This window comes from Dipodomys spectabilis, unplaced genomic scaffold, assembly GCF_019054845.1.
Source record: "Dipodomys spectabilis isolate Male_0828 unplaced genomic scaffold, ASM1905484v1 ptg000145l, whole genome shotgun sequence".
NCBI classification, from domain to species: Eukaryota; Metazoa; Chordata; class Mammalia; order Rodentia; family Heteromyidae; genus Dipodomys; species Dipodomys spectabilis.
In genome coordinates this window covers 17,679,885-17,701,639 of record NW_024870822.1, presented here as the reverse complement: position 1 = coordinate 17,701,639, position 21,755 = coordinate 17,679,885, and the positions used below count along the sequence as shown (strand labels likewise).

The 21,755-nt window shown below is 39.4% G+C and overlaps 1 protein-coding gene across 2 annotated transcripts in view; it reads right to left on the bottom strand.

The window, feature by feature from the left end:
* Positions 1 to 21,755, bottom strand: part of Pik3c2a (phosphatidylinositol-4-phosphate 3-kinase catalytic subunit type 2 alpha) — a 105,843-nt gene that overhangs the window by 51,637 nt on the left and 32,451 nt on the right. For both annotated transcript variants that reach the window (XM_042691321.1, XM_042691319.1), the window contains exons 3-6: positions 15,879 to 15,982; positions 6,546 to 6,703; positions 2,770 to 2,890; positions 1,381 to 1,492 (exon numbers count right to left, since the gene is read on the bottom strand). In XM_042691321.1, the coding sequence (XP_042547255.1) occupies positions 1,381 to 1,492; positions 2,770 to 2,890; positions 6,546 to 6,703; positions 15,879 to 15,982 (495 nt within the window). The remainder of the gene's footprint in view (positions 1 to 1,380; positions 1,493 to 2,769; positions 2,891 to 6,545; positions 6,704 to 15,878; positions 15,983 to 21,755) is intronic.

Below are 21,755 nucleotides of genomic sequence, written 5' to 3'. Positions count from 1 at the left end.
AAGAGATCATCCGAAGTATTGCTTTATTGTTTCTGATGATAATCAAGTTCCCTTCCATTTGCTAATGGCCTCCAATGAAGACGACACTGGTCCCTTTATCATTCCAATTTACACAAGTGAATTCAAGAAAATAATTACTTACGAAACTGAAATTGAAAGTACCAGTGAATGTGAAAATGTGCTGACTTTTATTAAAGTTTCTATATAATTAAAATAAATTCTACTTAACACAGGTGCAAAATCCTACAAAATAAAGGAAGGATAAATGGAAATGATAATTTTCCATCAATAATTCTACCAAATGAAAAAACATTGTCTACAGAGATTAAAAATTTATGTCATAGAGGGTTTATATAGTAAACCAACATGGTTTTTACTATGGATCTTATGAAGTGCATTTTGTGTGTGTGTGTGTGTGTGTGTGTGTGTGTGTGTGTCTGTCTGTCTGTCTGTCTGTCTGTCTGTGTGTATGTCTGTGTGTATGTCTGTGTGTATGTCTGTGTGTCTGTGTCTGTGTCTGTGTGTAAATCTGGATCAAGGCTTGAACTCAGAGCTTAGGTGCTATTCTTGAGCTTCTTTTGCTCAAGGCTAGTGGTCTACCACTTGAGCTACAGCTCCACTTCTGGCTTTTTTGGTAGTTTAGCAGATTTAGAGTCTGACAAGGCTAGCTTCAATGATCCTCAGGTCTCAGCCTCCTGAGTACCTGATTACAGGCGTGAGCCACCGGTATCAAGTATAATTTACTTTTATGAATATTTATTTTATTTTATTTTAAAGATGCTGTACAGAGGCGTTAGTTACATGAGTAAGGTAATGAATACATTTCTTGTCAAGCATTGTTACCCTCTTCTTTGTTGTTTTATCAATCTTTTTTTCCTCCAACCATATTTAATATTCAAAAATCTTTTCTTCCTAATTCTTCTTTTAACTGACTCTGATGTTCTCACTCCTTTATAATTTTTTGTTTTTTGCCAGTCATGGGGCCTGAACTCTGGGCCAGGGCACTGTCCCTCAGCTCTTCAGCTCAAGGCTAGCGTTCTACCACTGGAGCCACAGCGCCACTTCCAGCTTTTTCTGCTTATGTGGTGCTGAGAATCGAATCCATGCATGCAAGGCAAGCACTCTACCACTGAGCCACCAGCCCTAAAATTATTATAAATCAAACTTTTAATTCCTCTACTCTGAGAAGTAAGCTATGTTAGTTAACCTCCATGACCAAAAGTTTTCCTACTCTGCTGAGACTCTCATTGGGAACAATTACTACTTCATCCTGGTCCATCTCAGAATTCTGTGAAAACATGCAAAATGTAAACTGGCTAATTAGCAGTATTATTCAGATCTACCAAATGTAATTTAGTTATAAGTTACACACACACTTACTGTTCGGGCCAATTTCTGGCACATTGCACTGAAGGTCAAGAGTTGTAATTTAATCTCTGTGTCCCATTTTCGACAATTTTGAATATGCTCATGACTTCCAAGGCAATGGCTACTGTTGAAATAAATTATTCACCAGTATTATTCTACTCAAATTAGAATTTATAGAGGTACAAGTAAATATACTGAATCTACATTAGAAACTGAAGGCACTGGTAAAATATGGAGACAGGTTTTTAACCCAGTGTGAACATTTAAATACAGGCACTGTTCTACTTGATAACAGTCAGAGTAAAGAAGAAGGCTGAGCTCTGTAGGATCGGGTTCAAAGCTGGTCCAAGCAGAACAGTTTGAGACTCTTAAAAAAACAATAACAACAACAACAAACTTTAGGGCTGGAAATGTGGCTTAGTGGTAGAGTGATTGCCTAGCATACATGAAACCCTGGGTTCAATTCATCAGTACCACATAAACAGAAAAAGCCAGAAGTGGTGCTATGGATCAAATGGTAGAGACTTGAGCAAAAGAAGCTCAGGGACAGTACCAAGGCCCTGAGTTCAAGACCCAGGACTGGCAAAAAAATAAAAAACTCAGCAAAAAGTAGTGTTGGAGGTATGGCTCAAGAAGTACAACACCAGCCAAGCAAACAAGCCAATAATGTACAAAAGACCCTGAGTTTAAAACCCCAGTGCTGCCCCTACCCCTAAAAATAAGGACAAGACATTTCTGGAGACCTAGGAGGTTAAAATAACTAGATTAAATGCTAGATAAGCTATCTTAACTGTTAAAAGACTGATCTGATCAATCTTTTCATTGTATGAATAAAGATTCATGTAATAATTGATATAATGGTTTTTGTATGTAAAGTAACATTATATACTACAAAGGGAAAACAGTCTACAATGATGTGACTGACTGTTCACAAATGAAAATAATCATAATATCCACTTTTATCCAGTTGCCCACAATTCTTCCCCTAAGATCTCTGAAATTTCACTTACTCACAGCTCAATTTGATTCAAGGAATGAACTCAATAAGATGTTATGCAGTATAGGATTACAAGTTTAAACTAAAAAATCTCAAACCTAAGTCTTTAAAAATGAAATCTGTAGCCAGTTGTCAGTGACTCACATCTGTAATCCTAGCTACTCAGGAGGCTGAGATCTGAGGATCGTAATTCAAAGCCAGCCTGGGCAGGAAAGGCCGTGAAACTCTTATCTCTAATAAACCACCAGAAAACTGGAAGTGACTCAAGTGGTAGAGCACTCACCTTGAGCTGAAAAGGTGAGGGACAGTGCTCAGACCCAGAGTTCGAGCCCCATGACCAACAACAACAACAACAAAAAAGAAATGTGTAAAGATGGTATTAGTAGTTAAATAAAGAAACTTACTTCTGTAGAACTTCCTCTTGACCACACACTTTCAGAATATAGCTGCCAACATCAACTTGGTTCAAATCATCATGTACCCAGCAAAGGGCTTGCATTATAATGATATCTACAGTAGAACTCACTGTAAAAGAGTTAATCATCATTTTCATTTGCATACTTACCTCTAAGTATATATACATTTATTTAAGACTTTGATATGTATAATCTAAGATGGCTTCTATACATAGAAATATAAATGAAAGTCACAAAAGTAGGCTACATAAATTTAAATTTAATTTTTTTTACAATTACACAAAGCTTTTTTATTTATCAAAAAGGTTCTTTCTTTGCTAGCAGTTTATAGACCACAGGCATCCTAGGCACACACAAACAGCTTCCTATTTTTAAGCTTTCTAACTCTTTGCCTTCAGCACTCTCATGACCATTTTCTACCCCTCAATAAAGAAAGTATGCTTGATTCTGTCCCAAACACATTTAGCACACAAGGAACCACCATAGGCCCTGCTAACACGGTTTTCCATTTTAGACAATTGCATGAGGACTTTAGGTCTCACAACACAACCCTCCCCCCGGCCCCCAATTCGGTATGGGCACACACCACACATAGATGCTTCCATCTTCAATAAAAGAGAGATTGCCTTCTCCATTTCTAATTAAATTATCAATCCCATCTTCCAGTACTTGTAGCTGAATTTTCTTGGGAGGTGGGTCTGGAACTTCCAAAACCATTCATCTTTTCCAGACTCCAGAAATTCCTGTAGATCACTGGGCAACTCTCTGTACAGAAGTTTGTAAGGTGCATGAAAATCCACACCACAAAATCTGAAGATACATCTAGGACAGGTACCAGAACTGAGCAACAAGTGGGCCACAAATTTGTTTTCTTCTGTCAGTGGAAACATACTTGATAATTATAACTCTTCTGGCCAACAAGGCCACTCCAGCAGAAGGGAGAAGGGTCTCTAAAACGATCTCTTTCAGCTACAACTCTCCCACAGGGGGCTGAAGCTCTCACCTCAGACCTCCCAGCCTCACCTTCTCTAGATGCCGGAGCCCAGGGGTTTAACCCCTTATAGCCCAGAAGAATAGGCATGAATAAGAAAATCACAAGTGCCAGATGCTGGTGGCTCACATCTGTAATCCTGGCTACTCTGGAGACTGAGATGTGAGGATTATGGTTCACAGCCATCCTAGGCACAAAAGTCTATGAGACACTTATCTCCAATGAAATACCAGAAAGCCAAAAATGGCTGGGCACCAGTGGCTCATGCCTGTAATCTAGCTATTCAGGAGTCAAGATCTGAGAATCATGGTTCAAAGCCAGCCTAGGCAGAAAAGTCCATGAGATTCTTATATCCAATTAAACACCAAAAAGCCAGAAATGGATATGTAGCTCAAGTAGGAGAGCACTAGCCTTGAGCACAAAAGCTCAAGGACAGCACCCAGGCACTGAGTTCAAGCCCCAAGATCAGTGTACACAGACAGACACTCATACACAAAAGCCCAAAGTGGAGGTGTGGCTCAAACAGCACAGTGCCAGGCTTGAGGAGATGATCCCCCATGTTCAAGCCCTATTACTGGTATACACACACACACACACACACACACACACACACACACACACGCACGCACACACACACACACACACACACACACACACACGTGTGCCACAACCATACTATAAACTGCTCCAGATATGATGGCATTCAGCAGGGTAGCAAGCAATGTTTTAAGACAAATTGTAAGGAATAAGAATCACTATTTGAAATTTGGTATTTACCTAGTAAAATCTACTTCTATCATAATATGGTTATAAATTTCTTAGAAACATATTGTAAATGTGTACATTTATGACAAACAAACATATTTTTTTATATGTGTGTATATATATCCATATGTATATATTTGAAATTAGAATGGGTTGAATTCAGGGCCTTACACTTGCTAGGTAAGCACTCTACCACTGCAGTCATATCTCTGGCCTTTTTGGTTTTCAGTTAACTCTTCAGATAGGGCTTGCTTTTTGCCTGAGCCAGATCAGACTACAATCCTACCAATCCCTCACAGTAGCTAGAATAACAGATATGTAACACCACTTGTTTGCTGAAATGAGGTCTTGTTAACTGTTTTTATTTAATACTAATTGGGATTTAAACTCATGTCTTTACACTTGCTAGACAGGTATGCTAACACTTTATCTATGCCTCTTTTTGCTTTGGTTATTTTTGTCATAGTATCCCCTGTTTTAGCTCAAGTGGCCTTGGACTTCATTCTTCCTACTTATACTTCAGACACAATTGGAAAGGTAAAACCAACATACTCAACTTTTTTGTTGAGATAAGGCTCCACTAACTTTTTGTCTGGAATAGCCTTGAGCTATGCTCCTCTCTACCTCCATCTCCCAAGCAGCTGAAATTATAGACCTATGATTATCATTCAGATTTTGATTATATAAATTGAAACACTTACTATAAATACTTATTTATGCTTATTTCTAAGTGCCTACTTACTTTTCCTTCCATCTTAATATAAATTTTTATTGCATACTGAAGATTTAAATATTTTCCAGTCAGATAAGGTATGTCTAAACAAATTAACTTTTCCTTTAGAAACTAAAAGAATGACTACACTAGTTGACTAACATTTTTCTGTTAGAAATTTATATTTTTCCAAAGGGAATTCCAAAGTGGGAAGCCACAAAAATAAGTCATTAAAAGTATGTATGGCCTAAGTCTTAAATCAAAGTAGTACAGATATATTGCATTTTATTCCACAGTTGGAATCTCTTTATAATCATATGCATCATAAAGTAATCTAAAGAGAATAAAAGTAGTTTCTAAAACTATAACAATTTTTAAAACTATACATTAGAAGTACACCTCTAGAAAGAATATATATACTGTATTTGGAACTATCTTTTACTTAGAGAAGATTTGCAAGATATTTGGAGCTTAAATCTCTTTATAAAAAAACATTTTTCTAGGTATTAGTGGCTCACACCTATAATCCTAGCTACTCATGAGGCTGAGATCTGAGGATGGAGGTTCAAAGTCTGCCTAAGCAGGAAAAGTCCATGAGACCAAAAAGCCAGAAATGGCATTGTAGCTCAAAGTGGTAGAGCATTAGCCTTAAGCACAAAAATCCTAGGCCATGAGTGCAAGCCCTAGGACTTGGCACCATACACACACATTTGTCCTTCCATAAATTGAGACACAAAATTAAAATATAATTAGTATAATTAGCTTTGCTATCAACCTAATGTTTTTGAGTCTTAGCCAAGAATCACTGATTCACCTAATGTTTTTGAGTCTTAGCCAAGAAGCACTGATTCACCAAGTATTATTTGGCATACTATAGAGACATAAACAGTTACAAAGGGAACCTTTGGTCCTAACCAAAAAGCTATCCATATGAATGTCACTTTTTTTTTTTTTTTTTGGGGGGGGGGGGGGGGAAGGTCCTGTTGTGGGGCCTGAACTCTGGGCCTGGGCACTGTCCCTCAGCTCTTCAGCTCAAGGCTAGCGCTCTACCACTTGAGCCACAGCACCACCTCCGGCTTTTTTCTATGTGGTGCTGAGGAATCGAACCCAGGGCCTCAGGCATGCAAGGCAAGCACTCTACCACTGAGCCAACTTCCCAGCCCCTGAATGCCACTTTTTTTTAAAGGAACTCCTAATGATAACCAAGTTAATTTATTAAAGAAAAGGTTATACTAGTATTTTAAAGTTTCTTTCTAATCAAAGCAATAAAAAATGCTTAAGAAGTTACAAACCTACCATCACAAGTAAAAGTAACTGGCAGTTGAAATCCTTCAATCTCAATGGAGACCTTCACACTTGCATTTTCTCCACATATGTTTCTTTGCACCGTGACTGGACTTAAAAAGTAGCCTGGATTTGTGCAGTGATCAGTATATGGAAATTTGGTCTTCAATCTGTTCACAAGAAAGAAGATACTGAATTCCTTTTCACAGAAAAGCTACTTTGAGAGCCCTGAACAAGGCTTTACATGCTTACAGCCACTCAATTCTGTGTCTTTGTTCAACTCTAGAGCAGCTCATGGAATTACAATTAATGAGCCCCACTAACCAGCATTTGCCTTTTAAACGAAAGAAACCCAAGGAAAAGGAAGAGATTAACTATTGCCAGAATATCTTCGCAAACACTTTCACATTACTCAAGCACAGACTACATAAGTGGCTCTAAATGAGGATCTGTTTCAGATTCTTTTGCCATACTATTATGAAACAAAATAGTAGATGTTTTAATAAATTTAATGATAATAGACAATATATTCTAAAATTATCATAATCAAAGGGGTAAAAAATTTGCTGTCTTCTAAAAATCATTTATTTATTTATTTTCCAGTCCTAAGTCTTGAACTCAGGGCCTGGGCTCTGTCCCTGAGCTTCTTTTTTTGCTCAAGGCTAGAACACTACCACTTGAGTCAGAACCACTTCCAGCCTTTTCTGTTTATGTGGTACTGAGGAACTGAACCCAGGGCTTCATGCATGCTAGGCAAGCCACATTCTTAGTTCCAAATCTTTTCCTTCTTTCCTCTTCCTTCCTTCCTTCCTTCCTTCCTTTCTCTCTTCTCTCTCTTTCTTTCTTTTTCTTTTTCTTTTGTTGTTTGTGGGACTTGAACTCTGGTGCTGTCCCTCAGTTCTTCAGCTCAAGGCTGGCACTCTACCACTTGAGCCACAGTGCCACTTCCAGTTTTCTGAGTAGTTTATTGGAGATGAGAGTCACACAAACTTTCCTGCCCCAGCTGGCTTTGAACCCTGATCCCTAGATCTCAGCCTCCTTAGTAGCTAGGATTACAGGTATGAGCCACCAGCGCCAGATTTTGTGTTTTCATAAGGGCTTTACTTTCCCAAAATAATTTGTAAGAAGCATTACATGCAAAGGTATTATAGGGGCAATACAGTTAAATTTAAATACATGCATGTGACACATGGTTCATTTATAAATAGAACAGCTGTTATCAAAAGATAGTATCAAAAAAATGAGGAGGGAGCCAGCTCTGATGCCATTAAACTCTTAAGCTTTATTTAATGACTTTTCCTTGAATGTTGAAAGATAAGTTCTGATATATATATTACCTCCCTCTCTTGAGGTTGAGATTGAATAGGACCTCATAAAAACTAGGCATGCACTCTTTCACTGAGCTACACCTCTAGCTCTCCATGGTTTTCATGGAGCTATAAATGGAATAAATGCTGCAGATGTCTATTTTTTTGGGGGGGGGGGTCTGGTTGTGGGGCCTGAACTCTGGGCCTGGGCGCTGTCCCTCAGCTCTCCAGCTCAAGGCTAGCGTTCTACCACTTGAGCCACAGTGCCACTTCTGGCTTTTTTCTTTTTGCTTATGTGGTGCTAAGGAATCGAAACCAGGGCCTTAGGCATGAAAGGCAAGCACTCTACCACTGAGCCACCTTCCCAGCCCTGTCTATTTGTTTATATAGAAATTAAATTATCTCAATTATATATACAGAAGCATTTGAGATGATAAGCATAAAGGATATATGATAATATACATAAATGAAGGATAAGAACAGAGATGAAAGAAAAGCAACAAAACAAGATTACATAAATTTGAATCCTGATTGTATTAATTAAGAGCTGTGTGAACTGAGGCAAATTATTGACTTGTTTCTTTTTCTCCTTGTTGTTTCAGTTTCTTTTTCTACAAACTGGGGATAATATTACTATTTACCTTCACAGGGTTGTGAAAATACACACTATAAGTTTATAAAGCACTAAATTCACTAAATCAATTGCCTATTTCATTATTAGTCTATATTCATTAAAATAATACACCTGAATTATGATCATAAGTGACACAAAAGGTCCAGAAGAGAAGAAAGGAAATAAAGTAATTAATGTAATAAAACTTAAATTGATATTGGCATTGCACTCACATATGAACACTTTACTTTTAATGTTTGATTGCTGACAAGTTCACCTCTCTAGAACACAGGAGGCAAGAGCTTAATGGGATCCAGATTAAGATTCTAATTACACAGCAAATAGAGGCTATATACAAACCCAGAAGTGGGTCTTCAAGCAGGATCTAAATCTGCAAAGAGTATCTTCCCAGCCTTCAGAACTATGAGAAAACAGTCAAAAGAGAGCCAGAAGGGAAGGGAAAGGAAAAAGGAGGGGAGAGGATGGGAAGGAAAGGGAAAAGGAGGGGAGAGGATAGGAAGAAAAGGAAGAGGAAAAAAGAGAGGGGAGGAAAGGAGAAGGAGAAGAGGAGAAGAAGAGAGATGGCATGCAATGAACTTGGCTTTGGAGGAAAAAATATCTCATTTTCTTCTATTTTCTAATTCATTTTCCTTTTTAAAAACAAGTCCTATTTATTACACATATGAATGTGCATAATGTCCCTGAATTATTCACCTAAAAAACAATTAAAATGGCAAGTTTATTATATTTATTTTACTCCCTAAAAGAGATGAACACACACAACAAAAGAGGAGGTAACAATGCTCCAAAGGAAATGTACTCATTACCTTACTCATGTAACTAACCCCTCTGTACAGTATTTTTACAACAAAAAACATACATAAAAAAAAGAAAAGGTGATTAAAAATATTTGGTTCAGAGCCTTGTATTTATTCTGCAAATATTGTACAACCTGAGCCATGTTCCTAATCCGGTAACTTATGTAAATAAGACCTTTTTATACTTGCTTGATACAACAAAGATATGAGGTCCAGAAAATTACAAAGATTTCCTTTGTATTTCTGTCAGATATAAAAGACTGTTAAATTTGGGTTGTTTTATAACTAAACTTAAATATAATTAAGTAATTAAGTTAATAATTGCTGAGTAAATTATACATTCTAAATACAAATAGAACAAATAGGATTTCTGTGTGTATGCCAGTGTTGGGGCTTGAACTCAGGGCCTTGGCACTGTCCTTTAGCTTTTTGCTGAAGGCCAGAGCTCTACCACTTGAGCCACACTTCTACTTTCAGCTTTTTGGTAGGTAAGTGGAGATAAGAGTCTCACAGACTTGCCCCCAGTGCTGCCTTTGAACCTAGATCCTCAGATCTCAGTTTCCGAAGTAGTTAGGATTACAGGCTTAAGCCAGTGGTTAAGCTTGGCTAAGATAGGGTTTTTGTTTTTGGTGATCAATCAGAGATAGAGTCTCAGGGACTTTTCTTCCCCGGGCTGGCTGGCTGACTGACCACAATCCTCAGATTTCTGTTTCCTGAGTAGCTAGGATTATAGGCGTGAGCCACCAGCACTCAGCATCAAATAGGATATTTGTTACACTACTCCAAACTACACATTATGGTTTGATGCGCTTCAGTAGCTACCTGTAGAACATATGGGTATATTTTTTCTGTGTGTGAGGCTTGAACCTGCTCAGGCCCTTGAGCTCTCCCTTGGCTTTTTCACTCAAGGTTGGCAGTCTACTATTTGAGGCACAATTCCCAATTTCAGCTTTTTGCTGGCTAATTAGACATAAAGAGTCTCACAGACTTTTCTCCCTGGGCTGGCTTCAAATTATGATCTGCAGATCTCAGTCTGAGATCTCAGATTACAGCTATGAGCCACCAGTGCCCAGCTAAAGCACATTATTTTTAAACTTAAACTCTTGCTTTTCTAAAGGTTCCATTTGTCTTTTATTCAAAGAAAATGTTTTGTTCAGGTGAATCTCCAAATAAGCTAAAGAGAGAATGAATTATGTTTGTACTTTTATTTCCATCAGAGAAGTATGTTTGCAATGAGTATTAATCAGAACTTTTAGAAACAGAAGTTTTTGAAGCTATGTTCTAAGAATATTTGTTGCTCCCTTTTGCCTGTTTGGGGCAGTTTTATTTGAAGTGGCTCTGTTTTTTTCCAACATGTTTTTTTTTTCAATGTAAAAAATATATTTGTGCTATAAGTTTGTTTTGGACACAAGATTTCACTGTACATATTCCAAACTGTCCTCTAGCTTGTGATCTTCCAGTAAATCAGCTCTCTTATGGGTTAAGCCTAGAACTTGCTCTACCACTGAGGTACATAACTTCAGCCTGTCCTTTACTTTTTGAAGTCTCCTAAAATTAATCATTTAATCATCTTAATTCAGCTATGAAATTAATGTCAGGCTAATAGAATATTTATTTACAGTTAAGATTATTATGTAACAGAATGCATAATTAGTGCCATAGTGTTGGCCTTGGTCTTATCATTAACATTCTCATTGTATTTTTCATCAGTGAAATTAAAAGATTGGATTGTGATCTCAAAGTATTCTTTCTCTTTAAAAACTTTTTTTTTTTTTTTTGGGTCCGGTCGTGGGGCCTGAACTCTGGGCCTGAGTGCTGTCCCTCAGCTCTTCAGCTCAAGGCTAGCGCTCTACCACTTGAGCCACAGCACCACTTCCGGCTTTTTTCTTTTTGCTTATGTGGTGCTGAGGAATTGAACCCAGGGCCTCAGGCATGCAAGGCAAGCGCTCTACCACTGAGCCAACTTCTCAGCCCTCACTTTAAAAACTTTCAATACTTCGTTTAGGACCACTTTTCATCATTATTATTTTATTCCTTATTTTCTTTCCTTTCAAAACAACATACTTGATAAAGCTTGCTATTGATTGTAGAAAGTTTTTAAAAGAATGTTTAAGACCAGTAGTTTTTCTCTTTTGTGGTCCATAAGGATAAAATGCAAACTACATTTTATACCTATCTATCTAGACTCTTTCTTTTTTTACTGTTTGGCGTAGGGTTTGCACTCAAGGCCTGGGTGCTATCCCTGAGTTTTCATACTAAAAGCTTGTGCTCTACCACTTTGAGCTACAGCTCTACTTCTGGTTTTCTAGTGGTTAATTGGAGATAAGAGTCTCATGGACTCAGGCTGGCTTTGAACCGTGATTCTAAGATCTCAGCCTCCTGAATAGCTAAGGTTATAGATGTGAACCACCAGGGCCAGGCTTTCTAGTCTCTTGACATATCATTTAGATCTGTAATTTATATCTTATCTAGTATCTATTTTTTGGGGGGGGGGGGGGGCGGTCCGGTTGTGGGGCCTGAACTCTGGGCCTGGGCGCTGTCCCTCAGCTCTTCAGCTCAAGGCTAGTGCTCTACCACTTCAGCCACAGCGCCACTTCCGGCTTTTTGCTTATGTGGTGCTGAGGAATCGAACCCAGGGCCTCATGCATGCAAGGCAAGCGCTCTACCACTGAGCCACCTTCCCAGCCTCTCTAGTATCTTTTTAATTTTTATTACCACATAATAATTTATTGCACAGATAATGGGTTTCATTGTGACAATGTTATATGTATTCCCATATAATAGTATCTTAGGAAACTATGTGAAAATATAATGAGATTATTTCTAAACCATTTAAAATAAAAAGATTATAAACCATTAGCTAAAATGATGTATTACCTCAAAAATGAACCGGAAACACCAATCCTTACTTAAAAACAGACTACACAAGCTGGGCGCCGGTGGCTCACGCCTGTAATCCTAGCTACTCAGGAGGCTGAGATCTGAGAATCACGGTTCAAAGCCAGCCCAGGCAGGAAAGTCCGTGAGACTCTTATCTCCAATAAGAAAACCGGAAGTGGCGCTGTGGCTCAAGTGGTAGAGCGCTCACCTTGAGCTGAAGAGTACAGGGACAGCGCCCAAGCCCAGAATTCAAGCCCCACGACCAGCCAAAAAAATAAATAAATAAAAGACCACACTAGAGAAAATAGTGAATTCAGAATAAATCCCTCAATGGTGATCATCTTTCCTTGCTTTAGATAGCATATTTAATTAACTTTCACTCTTCTGTGGGATTTTTCAGTCTGACTGGTTGAGAAGATTCATTTTTCTGCTGTGTTAGAAAGACCATAGAATATGTCTAAGCTGATCATGATGGTGCATAGCAATCTAGGCTACATAGAAAGACCCTGTCTTAAAAACACAAAAACAAAAAAAGGATAAGCTTCACTAGCCATGTTCTCACAGTAGAAGAAAATGAAGCTAACCTAAGAAGAGAAAGGAAGTAAGAGCCTGAAGAGAAGATGTTGATTTACAATATGTGGATTCCTTGATGATACTGTTATAGAATTCTGCCTTATCTTTCCACTTTCTGCTAAGTGGTCTGTGAACCCAGAGATGACTCTTTTTGATTTGTTAGTTCAAGATGCGTTTCTAGAACTTTTAACATAAGTCTTCACTAATACAGTGTTATAAAGGAAATAAAACTTAACCAGAGGCAAAGAAGACCTGGCTCTGTCCTGATTAGCAGAGAATAACATTGTTATATTACTTTTTAGTTTTAGTTTTAATCATTTATAAAGAATACTGTATTGCACCTTGCATTAGTGGCTCACACTTATAGTTGTACAGACTGAGATCTAGAGGATCTAGGGGCTAAGATCTAGAGGATCACATTCAAAGACACTGGGAGGGAAGTCTGAAAGATCTCATCTCCAAGATAACCAGCAAAAGGCTGGGTTGGAGGTATGGCTCACGTGGTAAGCATATTAAATAAGCCTGAAGCCTTGACTTCAAGCATCAGCATTTGAGGGGGGGAAAGGGAAAACAAGAGAATATTGCATTGGGAACACATACAGGACTCAGAAAGTACTTGAAAAAATTGCATATTTCTAATTTTCAGAAAATATATTTGTACTTGTAATCTTGTCTGCTAGAACATCATCTCTTAAATATAAGTAAGACAGTATTTGAATCTTAGAAAGTTTAAGAGAAAATTATGTCTCAGGGCTGGGAAGGTGGCTCAGTGGTAGAGCACTTGCCTTGCATGCATGAGGCCCTGGGTTCGATTCCTCAGCACCATATAAGCAAAAAGAAAAAAGCCAGAAGTGGCACTGTGGCTCAAGTGGTAGAGCGCTAGCCTTGAGCTGAAGAGCTGAGGGACAGTGCCCAGGCCATGAGTTCAGGCCCCATGACCGGACCTCCCCCCTAAAAAAATTATGTCTCATTAAAAACAAAAGTAGGCATTTTCTAACTGTACTGAAACTACATGTAAGACATATTTTCTCTGGCTAATAAGAGGGTTAAGAATGTATTCCTGACTGTATTTTTTTCTTCTAAATATTCAGAAACTGAACAGGTAAAGACACAGGTTTGGGCTGGGAAGGTGGTTCAGTGGTAGAGTGCTTGCCTCACATGAATGAAGCCCTGGGATCAATTCCTCAGCACCACATAAACAGAAAAAGCCAGAAGTGGGTACTATGGCTCAAGTGGTAGAGCACTAGCCTTGAGCTGAAGAGCTGAGAGACAGTGCCCAGGCCCAGAGTTCAAGCTCCATGGCTGACCAAAAAAAAAAAAAGACACAGGTATATCTGGAGTTTGATAATGTTAATTATCAATTAACTCAAAACTTTAACCATATGAAGAAAACAATGAAAACTTAAATTTTAGTTATTAACACTAACCCAAAGACCAATGGAACAGACTAGAGGACCCAGAAATAAAGCCGCATATGTACAGTCAGTTGATATTTGACAAAGGAGCCAAAGACATACAGTGGAAGAATCATAACCTCTTCAACTATTGGTGCTGGGAAAACTGGCCACATGTAGAAAAATGAAAGTGGACACTAGCCTATCACCATGCACTAACATCAACTCAAAATGTATTAAAGACCTTAACATCAAACCTGATACTCTGAAACTACTGCAGGACAGAGTAGGAGAGACACTTGAACTTATATGCACAGACAGGAACTTCCTGAACAGAGTCCCAGGGTCACAACAAATTGGAGAGAGACTCAACAAATGAGACTACCTTAAAATAAAAAGTTTCTGCATAGACAAAGAAATAGCAATCAAACTAGAAAGACAGTCAACTAATTGGGAATGAATATTTACCAGTAAAATATCCGTCAAGGGTCTAATATCCATTACATACAGGGAACTCAAGAAACTAACCCCTCACAAATTTAACAAACCAATCATGAAATGGGCAAGAGAACAAATGACAGACTTCTCAGAAGAGATAAAAATGGCAAAGAAACACATGAGGCTGTAAAGAAAATGCAAATGAAAACAACACTGAGATAACACCTTATCCCAGTCAGAATGGCGCACATCTAAAGTCAGCCAAACAAATGCTGAAGGGGATGCTGAAAAGAGGAACCCTACTGCATTGCTGATGGGAATGTATACTAATACAACCATTTTGGAAAGCAGTCTGGAGATAACTCAGAAAGCTAAATATAGACCTCCCCTATGACCCAGCCATACCACTCCTAGGCATCTACCCTGAGCAACAGGAACCAGTATGCAAAGACATATGCACTTCCATGTTTATTGTAATACTGTTCACAATAGCCAAGATTTGGAAACAACCCAGATGCTCCACTACTGATGAGTGGATCCAAAAATTGTGGTATCTATATACAATGGACTATTATGCAGCCATTAGAAGGGACAAAATAATGGCATTTGCAGGGAAATGGATGGAACTAGAGCAGATTATTTTGAGCGAAGTAAGCTAATAACAAAGAGACAAAAGGCACATGGTCTCCCTGATATGTGGATGCTAAAGCAAAAATACAAGAATAAATGGCAAACAGGACTCAAGAAACAAAGGACAGCCACCCATTTTGCCATATCATTGCTAAATGACTCCATGTTCTGGATCATATATATGGTAGATATATGCACGCAACAGAGGGAAGCCAAGAGGAGGAACAGAATAAGTGGGAACAGTCCACACTAAGCAAAAGGAAAGAAATGTAAACATCACCTGGTATGGAAAAAGTAACTTGTACTGTCAAAGCTCATAGAATTTACAAACTGTATAGACCATGATAATAACAATTTGCCTTGTGAAAATTAAAATGTGTTTGTGACTCTAAGTATCACTATTCCACAATACTGTGAAATAGGTGAAATTTATGTAATCACCTAATCTCAATTAAAGAAAAAAAAGTGAGAGAAGGGATGGGTTAAGAGAGATGGGTGACAACGTTGTCAGATATTTTGTACTCTTATACTGTTTTGTAGAATGGGAATTCCTTTGTACAAATACTCAAAGAAAATTAAAAAGAAAAAGAAAAAATTTTAAAAAAACAACACTAATCTGGTTCTCAAATTATCTTTTCAATATGCAGTAGACAATTTAAGGAATCTGAAATTTATAAAGGAAAGTTTCTTACTTTGAAATGGATTGACAAAAAGCTGCCACCTCCTCATTCAGTACTTCAAGTTCTTGTAGGAGGGAACTTCCACTTAGCAAGCTGCTGGTCCCATTTGGGTCTTTCTGTAATTAAAAAAGTTTTTATTTCAAAAATTAAAGATCTCCAAACTAACGTAACACAATTTAATGAAAATATTACAGTTCTAGCTACTTTTTTTGGGTATCACTGGAAGGAAGGAAGGCAAACTGACTTAATGAGGTCAAGAAGTTTATACATGAGATTAGAAAAATAATGTCTGTTGAAATTGTTTTAGAAGAGTAGGGACATGGGGCTGGGAAGGTGGTTCAGTGGTAGAGCGCTTGCCTTGCATGTTTGAGGCCCTGGGTTCAATTCCTCAGCAGCACATAAGCAGAAAAAAAAAAGAAGCCAGAAGTGGCGCTGTGGTAGAGCACTAGCCTTGAGCTGAAGAGCTCAGGGACAGTGCCCAGGCTCAGAGTTCAGGCCCCATGACCGGACCACCCCCCCCCCCCCAAAAAAAAGAAATGTTACAATGAAACCCCTCTCTATTATAAAATTAATGTATGATAATAAAAATCAGGAAAAATAAAACAAAAAGTGTGTGTGTGTGTGTGTGTGTGTGTGTGTGTGTGTGTGTGTGTGTGTGTGTGTGTGTGTGTGTGTGTGTGTGTGTACGCGTGCACGCGCTGGTACTGGTGCTTAAATTTGAAAGCTTGCCCCTGAGCTCTTGAGCCACAGCTCTACTTACAGTTTTTTTGTTGTTGTTGTTGTTATTTTTCAAATCAAGATACGAGTCTTTCAGACTTATCCTGTCCAAACTGGCTTCAAACCATGATCCTTAGATCTCAGATCTCAGCCTTCTTAGTAGCCAGATTTACAGGCATGAACCACTGGCATCCAGCTTTGTGGGAGGCGGGGAGGTGGTGTGTGTGATAACTGGCATCCAGCTGTGTGTGTGTGTGTGTGTGTGTGTGTGTGTGTGTGTGTGTGTGTGTGTATGTGTACTGGAGCTTGAACTCAGGTGTGTGTGTGTGTGTGTGTGTGTGTGTGTGTGTGTGTGTGTGTGTGTGTGTGTGTGTGTGTGTGTACTGGAGCTTGAACTCAGGTTTTTTTTTTTTTAATTTTTTTTTTTTTTTTGGGGGTGGGGGGTGACGGTCCGGTCGTGGGGCCTGAACTCTGGGCCTGGGTGCTGTCCCTCAGCTCTTCAGCTCAAGGCTAGCGCTCTACCACTTGAGCCACAGCACCACTTCCGACTTTTTTCTTTTTGCTTATGTGGTGCTGAGGAATCAAACCCAGGGCCTCAAGCATGCAAGGCAAGCACTCTACAACTGATCCACCTTCCCAGCCCCTGAACTCAGGTTATTTTTCTTTTTCTTTTTTTTGGTCTAGTTGTGGGGCCTGAACTCTGGGCCTGGGTGCTGTCCCTCAGCTCTTCAGCTCAAGGCTAGCGCTCTACCACTTGAGCCACAGCACCACTTCCGGCTTTTTTCTTTTTTTTTATGTGGTGCTGCGGAATAGATCCCAGGGCCTCAGGCATGCAAGGCAAGCGCTCTACCACTGAGCCATCTTCCCAGCCCCCTGAACTCAGGTTCTTATACTCTCTCTTGACTTTCTCTGCTCAAGCTGGTAGTTTATACTTAAGCCACATACATCTCCACTTTCAGTTTTTTGCTGGTTAACTGAAAATGAGAGTCTCATGTACTTTTCTGTCAGGGCTGACTTAAATCCTTAGAATTCAGCCTCCTGAGTAGCTAGAATTATAGGTGTGAGCCACCAGTGAAGCTTTTTGTTGTTCTGCTCCAGAAGCCTAAACTCAGGGCATATACACTGTACTTAAGCTTTTCTGAAGCACTGTACTACTTAGCTACCGTTCTACTTTTACCTTTTTGTTAGCTGGAAATAAGTCTCTATTGAACTCTCCTGCTCAGGCTAGGCTGTGATCCTCAGATCTAACTAGGATTATAGACATGAACCACTGATGCCTTACTAAATAATAGTTTTAAATAATCAATTTCTATCTTTTTTTTTTTTTTGCCAGTCATGGGGCTTGAACTCAGGCCTGGGCACTGCCCCTGAGCTTCTTTTGCTCAAGGCTAGCTAGCACTTGAGCCACAGCACCACTTCTGGATTTTTCTGTTTATGTTACTGAGGAATCAAACCCTAGGTTTCATGAATGCCAGGCAAGCACTCTACCACTGAGCCACATTCCCAACCCAGATTTCTATCTTTCTAAAAGTATACCAACAAAGCCTTATTTTAACTTTATTGAGTTTGCTTGTTCAAAATTAGAAAGAATGCTATATTGGTCAGTAAGAATGAATGCTTGCCGGGCGCTGGTGGCTCATGCCTATAATCCTAGCTACTCAGGAGGCTGAGATCTGAGGATCACGGTTCAAAGCCAGCCCGGGCAGTAAAGTCCGTGAGACTCTTATCTCCAACTAACCACCAGAAAACTGGAAGTGGTGCTATGGCTCAAGTGGGAAAGCGCTCAGAGACAGCACCCAGGCCCAGAGTTCAAGCCCCACAAACAACAACAAAAAGAATGCTGAAGACCTTCCATTCAAATATTTCTGAAATGAATGTTTCAGTAAATTAACTACTGAATGAAATGAAAAGAATACCTACTGTTTTAAGTCGAGATCTATATATTCAAGTTCAACCCCCCCACCCCCACTATTCCAAGAAAACTGTAGTACTTTAGGTAAGAGACTGGGTTTTGAGTAAACAGTCATATATTCCATGTTAATCAACGTATAAAAACATCCTGATATTTGTTTAATAGTTAACTATGGTCAAGGTGTGGTAGCACAGGTCTGTTAATTCCAGTACTTGAGAGACTGACAAAAAATACTCCAAGTTCGAGGTCAACCTAGGCTACTTATAGAGAGAACCTATCACACTCACACACAGACACAACACACAATCCCTAAGCGAATAAGAACACAGTGTATTGAAATTTCAATGAAAATAACTTACAAGAAGATTTTGAGGACTGGGAAGGTGGATCAGTGGTAGAGCGCTTGCCTTGCATGCATGAGGCCCTGGGCTCGATTCCTCAGCACCACATAAGCAGAAAAAAATTTAAAAAAAAGCCGGAAGTGGCGCTATGGCTCAAGTGGTAGAGCGCTAGCCTTGAGCTGAAGAGCTGAGGGACAGCGCCCAGGCTGAGTTCAGGCCCACGACTGGACCCAAAAAAAAAAAAAAAGATTTTGATTAAACTAAAAACTTAAGGCAATTACTTTACTAGCTTTCTTCTTTTAAAAAGTGGCAGAGTCAGGGGCTGGGAAGGTGGCTCAGTGGTAGAGCGCTTGCCTTGCATGCCTGAGGCCCTGGGTTCGATTCCTCAGCACCACATAAGCAGAAAAGAAAAGCCGGAAGTGGGGCTGTGGCTCAAGTGGTAGAGCGCTAGCCTTGAGCTGAAGAGCTGAGGGACAGAGCTAAGGCCCAGAGTTCAGGCCCCACGACCGGACCCCCAAAAAAAAAAAAAAAAAAAAAAAAGTGGCAGAGTCCTTTCTGCTAGAAAGTAATATATACATTTTGAAGATGGTGGGACATACCAAGAGTTCTACAATATCACAACTAAAAATATCAGAGCTCCTAGGAAAAAAAGAATTATGCTGTCAGATTCACAAAATTAATGTAATTCTTGAGCCAAAGCCCTAGCTAAAGCAAAAACAAGTCCTTATAAAAATACAGGGATGGGAAGGAGTTCAGTGGTAGAGGGCTTGCCTTGCATGCATGAGGCCCTAGGTTTGATTCCTCAGCACCACATAAGCAGAAAAAGCCAGAAGTGGCGCTGTGGCTCAAGTGGTAGAGTGATAGCCCAGAGCACAGAGCTGAGGGACAGTGCCCAGGCCCTGAGTTCAGACCCCACAACCAAACAAAAAACAAAAACAAAAACCCACAACAACAAAAAGCTTATATAGTTAAATGTCCACCTGCATTTTGCACCGAACACTATAGTCTTCAATATTTTCAAGCCTAAAACTCTGGGGCTCTGGCTTTCTCATTGCAGATAGGAATTCTTTGGGGGCATTCATTTCTAGTCAAGACAGGCTACAATTATAATAGTATTAAGAGGATGTAGACATTTTCACTCAACCAACAAAATATTATTTAAAGGGAAATGTCTTCATAATTTCTAAGTCATCAATCACTCTTTCACCTGTTAAGCACTGTAAAATGTGCATCCATTCTTAAAAAAAAAAAAAAAATTTAGGGCTGGGAAGGTGGTTCAGTGGTAGAGTGCTTGATGGGAAGGAGTTCAGTGGAGAGGGCTTACCTTACATGCATGAGGCCCTGGGTTTGATTTCTCAGCACCATCTTAAAGATAAAACTTTCTCCTAGCACGATCCAGTTAATCAGTCTACATGGTTGATACAAAGATCTGCTTTTTTCGAACTCTAGGAATTAAGTAGACTGCTGGGCAGGATTAGTTTTAGAAGCATGTTCTAAGCTTTTTCCTTAAAATATCATGAGGATTAAAGAGTAAGGACTAAGAAAGTGGCTTAGTGGTAGAGTGGTTGCCTCACATGCATGAGGCCCTGGGTTCAATTCCTCAGCACCACATAAGCAGAAAAAGCCAGAAGTGGTGCTGTGGCCCAACTGATAGAGTGCTAGCCTTGAGCTGAAAAGCTGAGGGACAGCACCCAGGCCCAGAGTTCAGGCCCCACAACTAGCAAAAAAAAAAAAAAAATTGTACAGGTGATGAACATGGGGGTTACAGTTACAAGTAAGGTAATGAGTACATCTCTTTTTAAACAGTTACCCCCTCCCTCATTTTCTACCCCCCCCCCCACTCCCCTCCTTCCTAAGCTGTATAGTTCATTTCCAACATAATGTCTAATGAGTATCATTGTTGCATTAGTTCATCCTTTGTCCTGTTGTTTCTGTGATTCCCTTTCCCTTCCATGGATGATACGCATATATAAGACAAAGGGTACAGAAAAACCCCAACATGGTAGCAAAATGGACTATACTACTCTAAAGAATGAAAGTGCTCATACATTGATATGGTTTCAGTAATACTGATTATTTCAAGTAATGCACTGATTACCTGATATCCAATGACACTGGCTTTCCTGAGACTGTATTTTATCTCTCGGTTCTAGAAAGTGTTAGTGTTAGTTGTGCCAACATAGGTATGAGTGTGTTCACATGGTGTGATTGTGTGTGTGTGGTTGTGGTTCAAGTGGTAGAGCGCTAGCCTTGAGCTAGGGCTGAGGGACAGTGCCGAGGCCCAGAGTTCAGGCCCCACGACCAACCAAAAAAAAAAAGAGCACGAGTCCAAGCCTCAGTATGGGCATTAAATCAATCAACCAATAAACCTACCAATCAGTAAACATTTATTATGTGTCATGCTCTTCTATAAGAAATTTATAGGCATATGTATAGGCATACACATACACACACACACACACATACACATAGCATACTTATATACATTTTTTTCCTTCAGAAGCCATATAACCAGGTCTTTTTTTCTTTTTTTTGGTCAGTCATGGGGCTTGAACTCTGGGCTTAGGCACTGTCCCTACGCTCTTCAGCTTAAGGTGAGCACTCTTCCGCCACTGCGCCACCTCCGATTTTCTAGTGGTTTTATTGAAGAGTCTCACAGACTTTCCTGCCTGGGCTGGCTTTGAACCGTGATCCTCAGATCTCAGCCACCTGAGTAGTTAGATTACAGGCGTGAGCCACCAGCACCCGGCTTATAATCAGGTTTTATAACCTTCATTTCAGGAGGTTATACAGGCAACACAGCTAATAGGAGAGTAAGGATTTTTAACGCTGACAGCCTGGTTCCAGTGTCGAATGCTTATTCACTATGCCACTCTACTTCTTAAACAAACAAACAAAAAGGCTCCCTGAGTAAAGGCA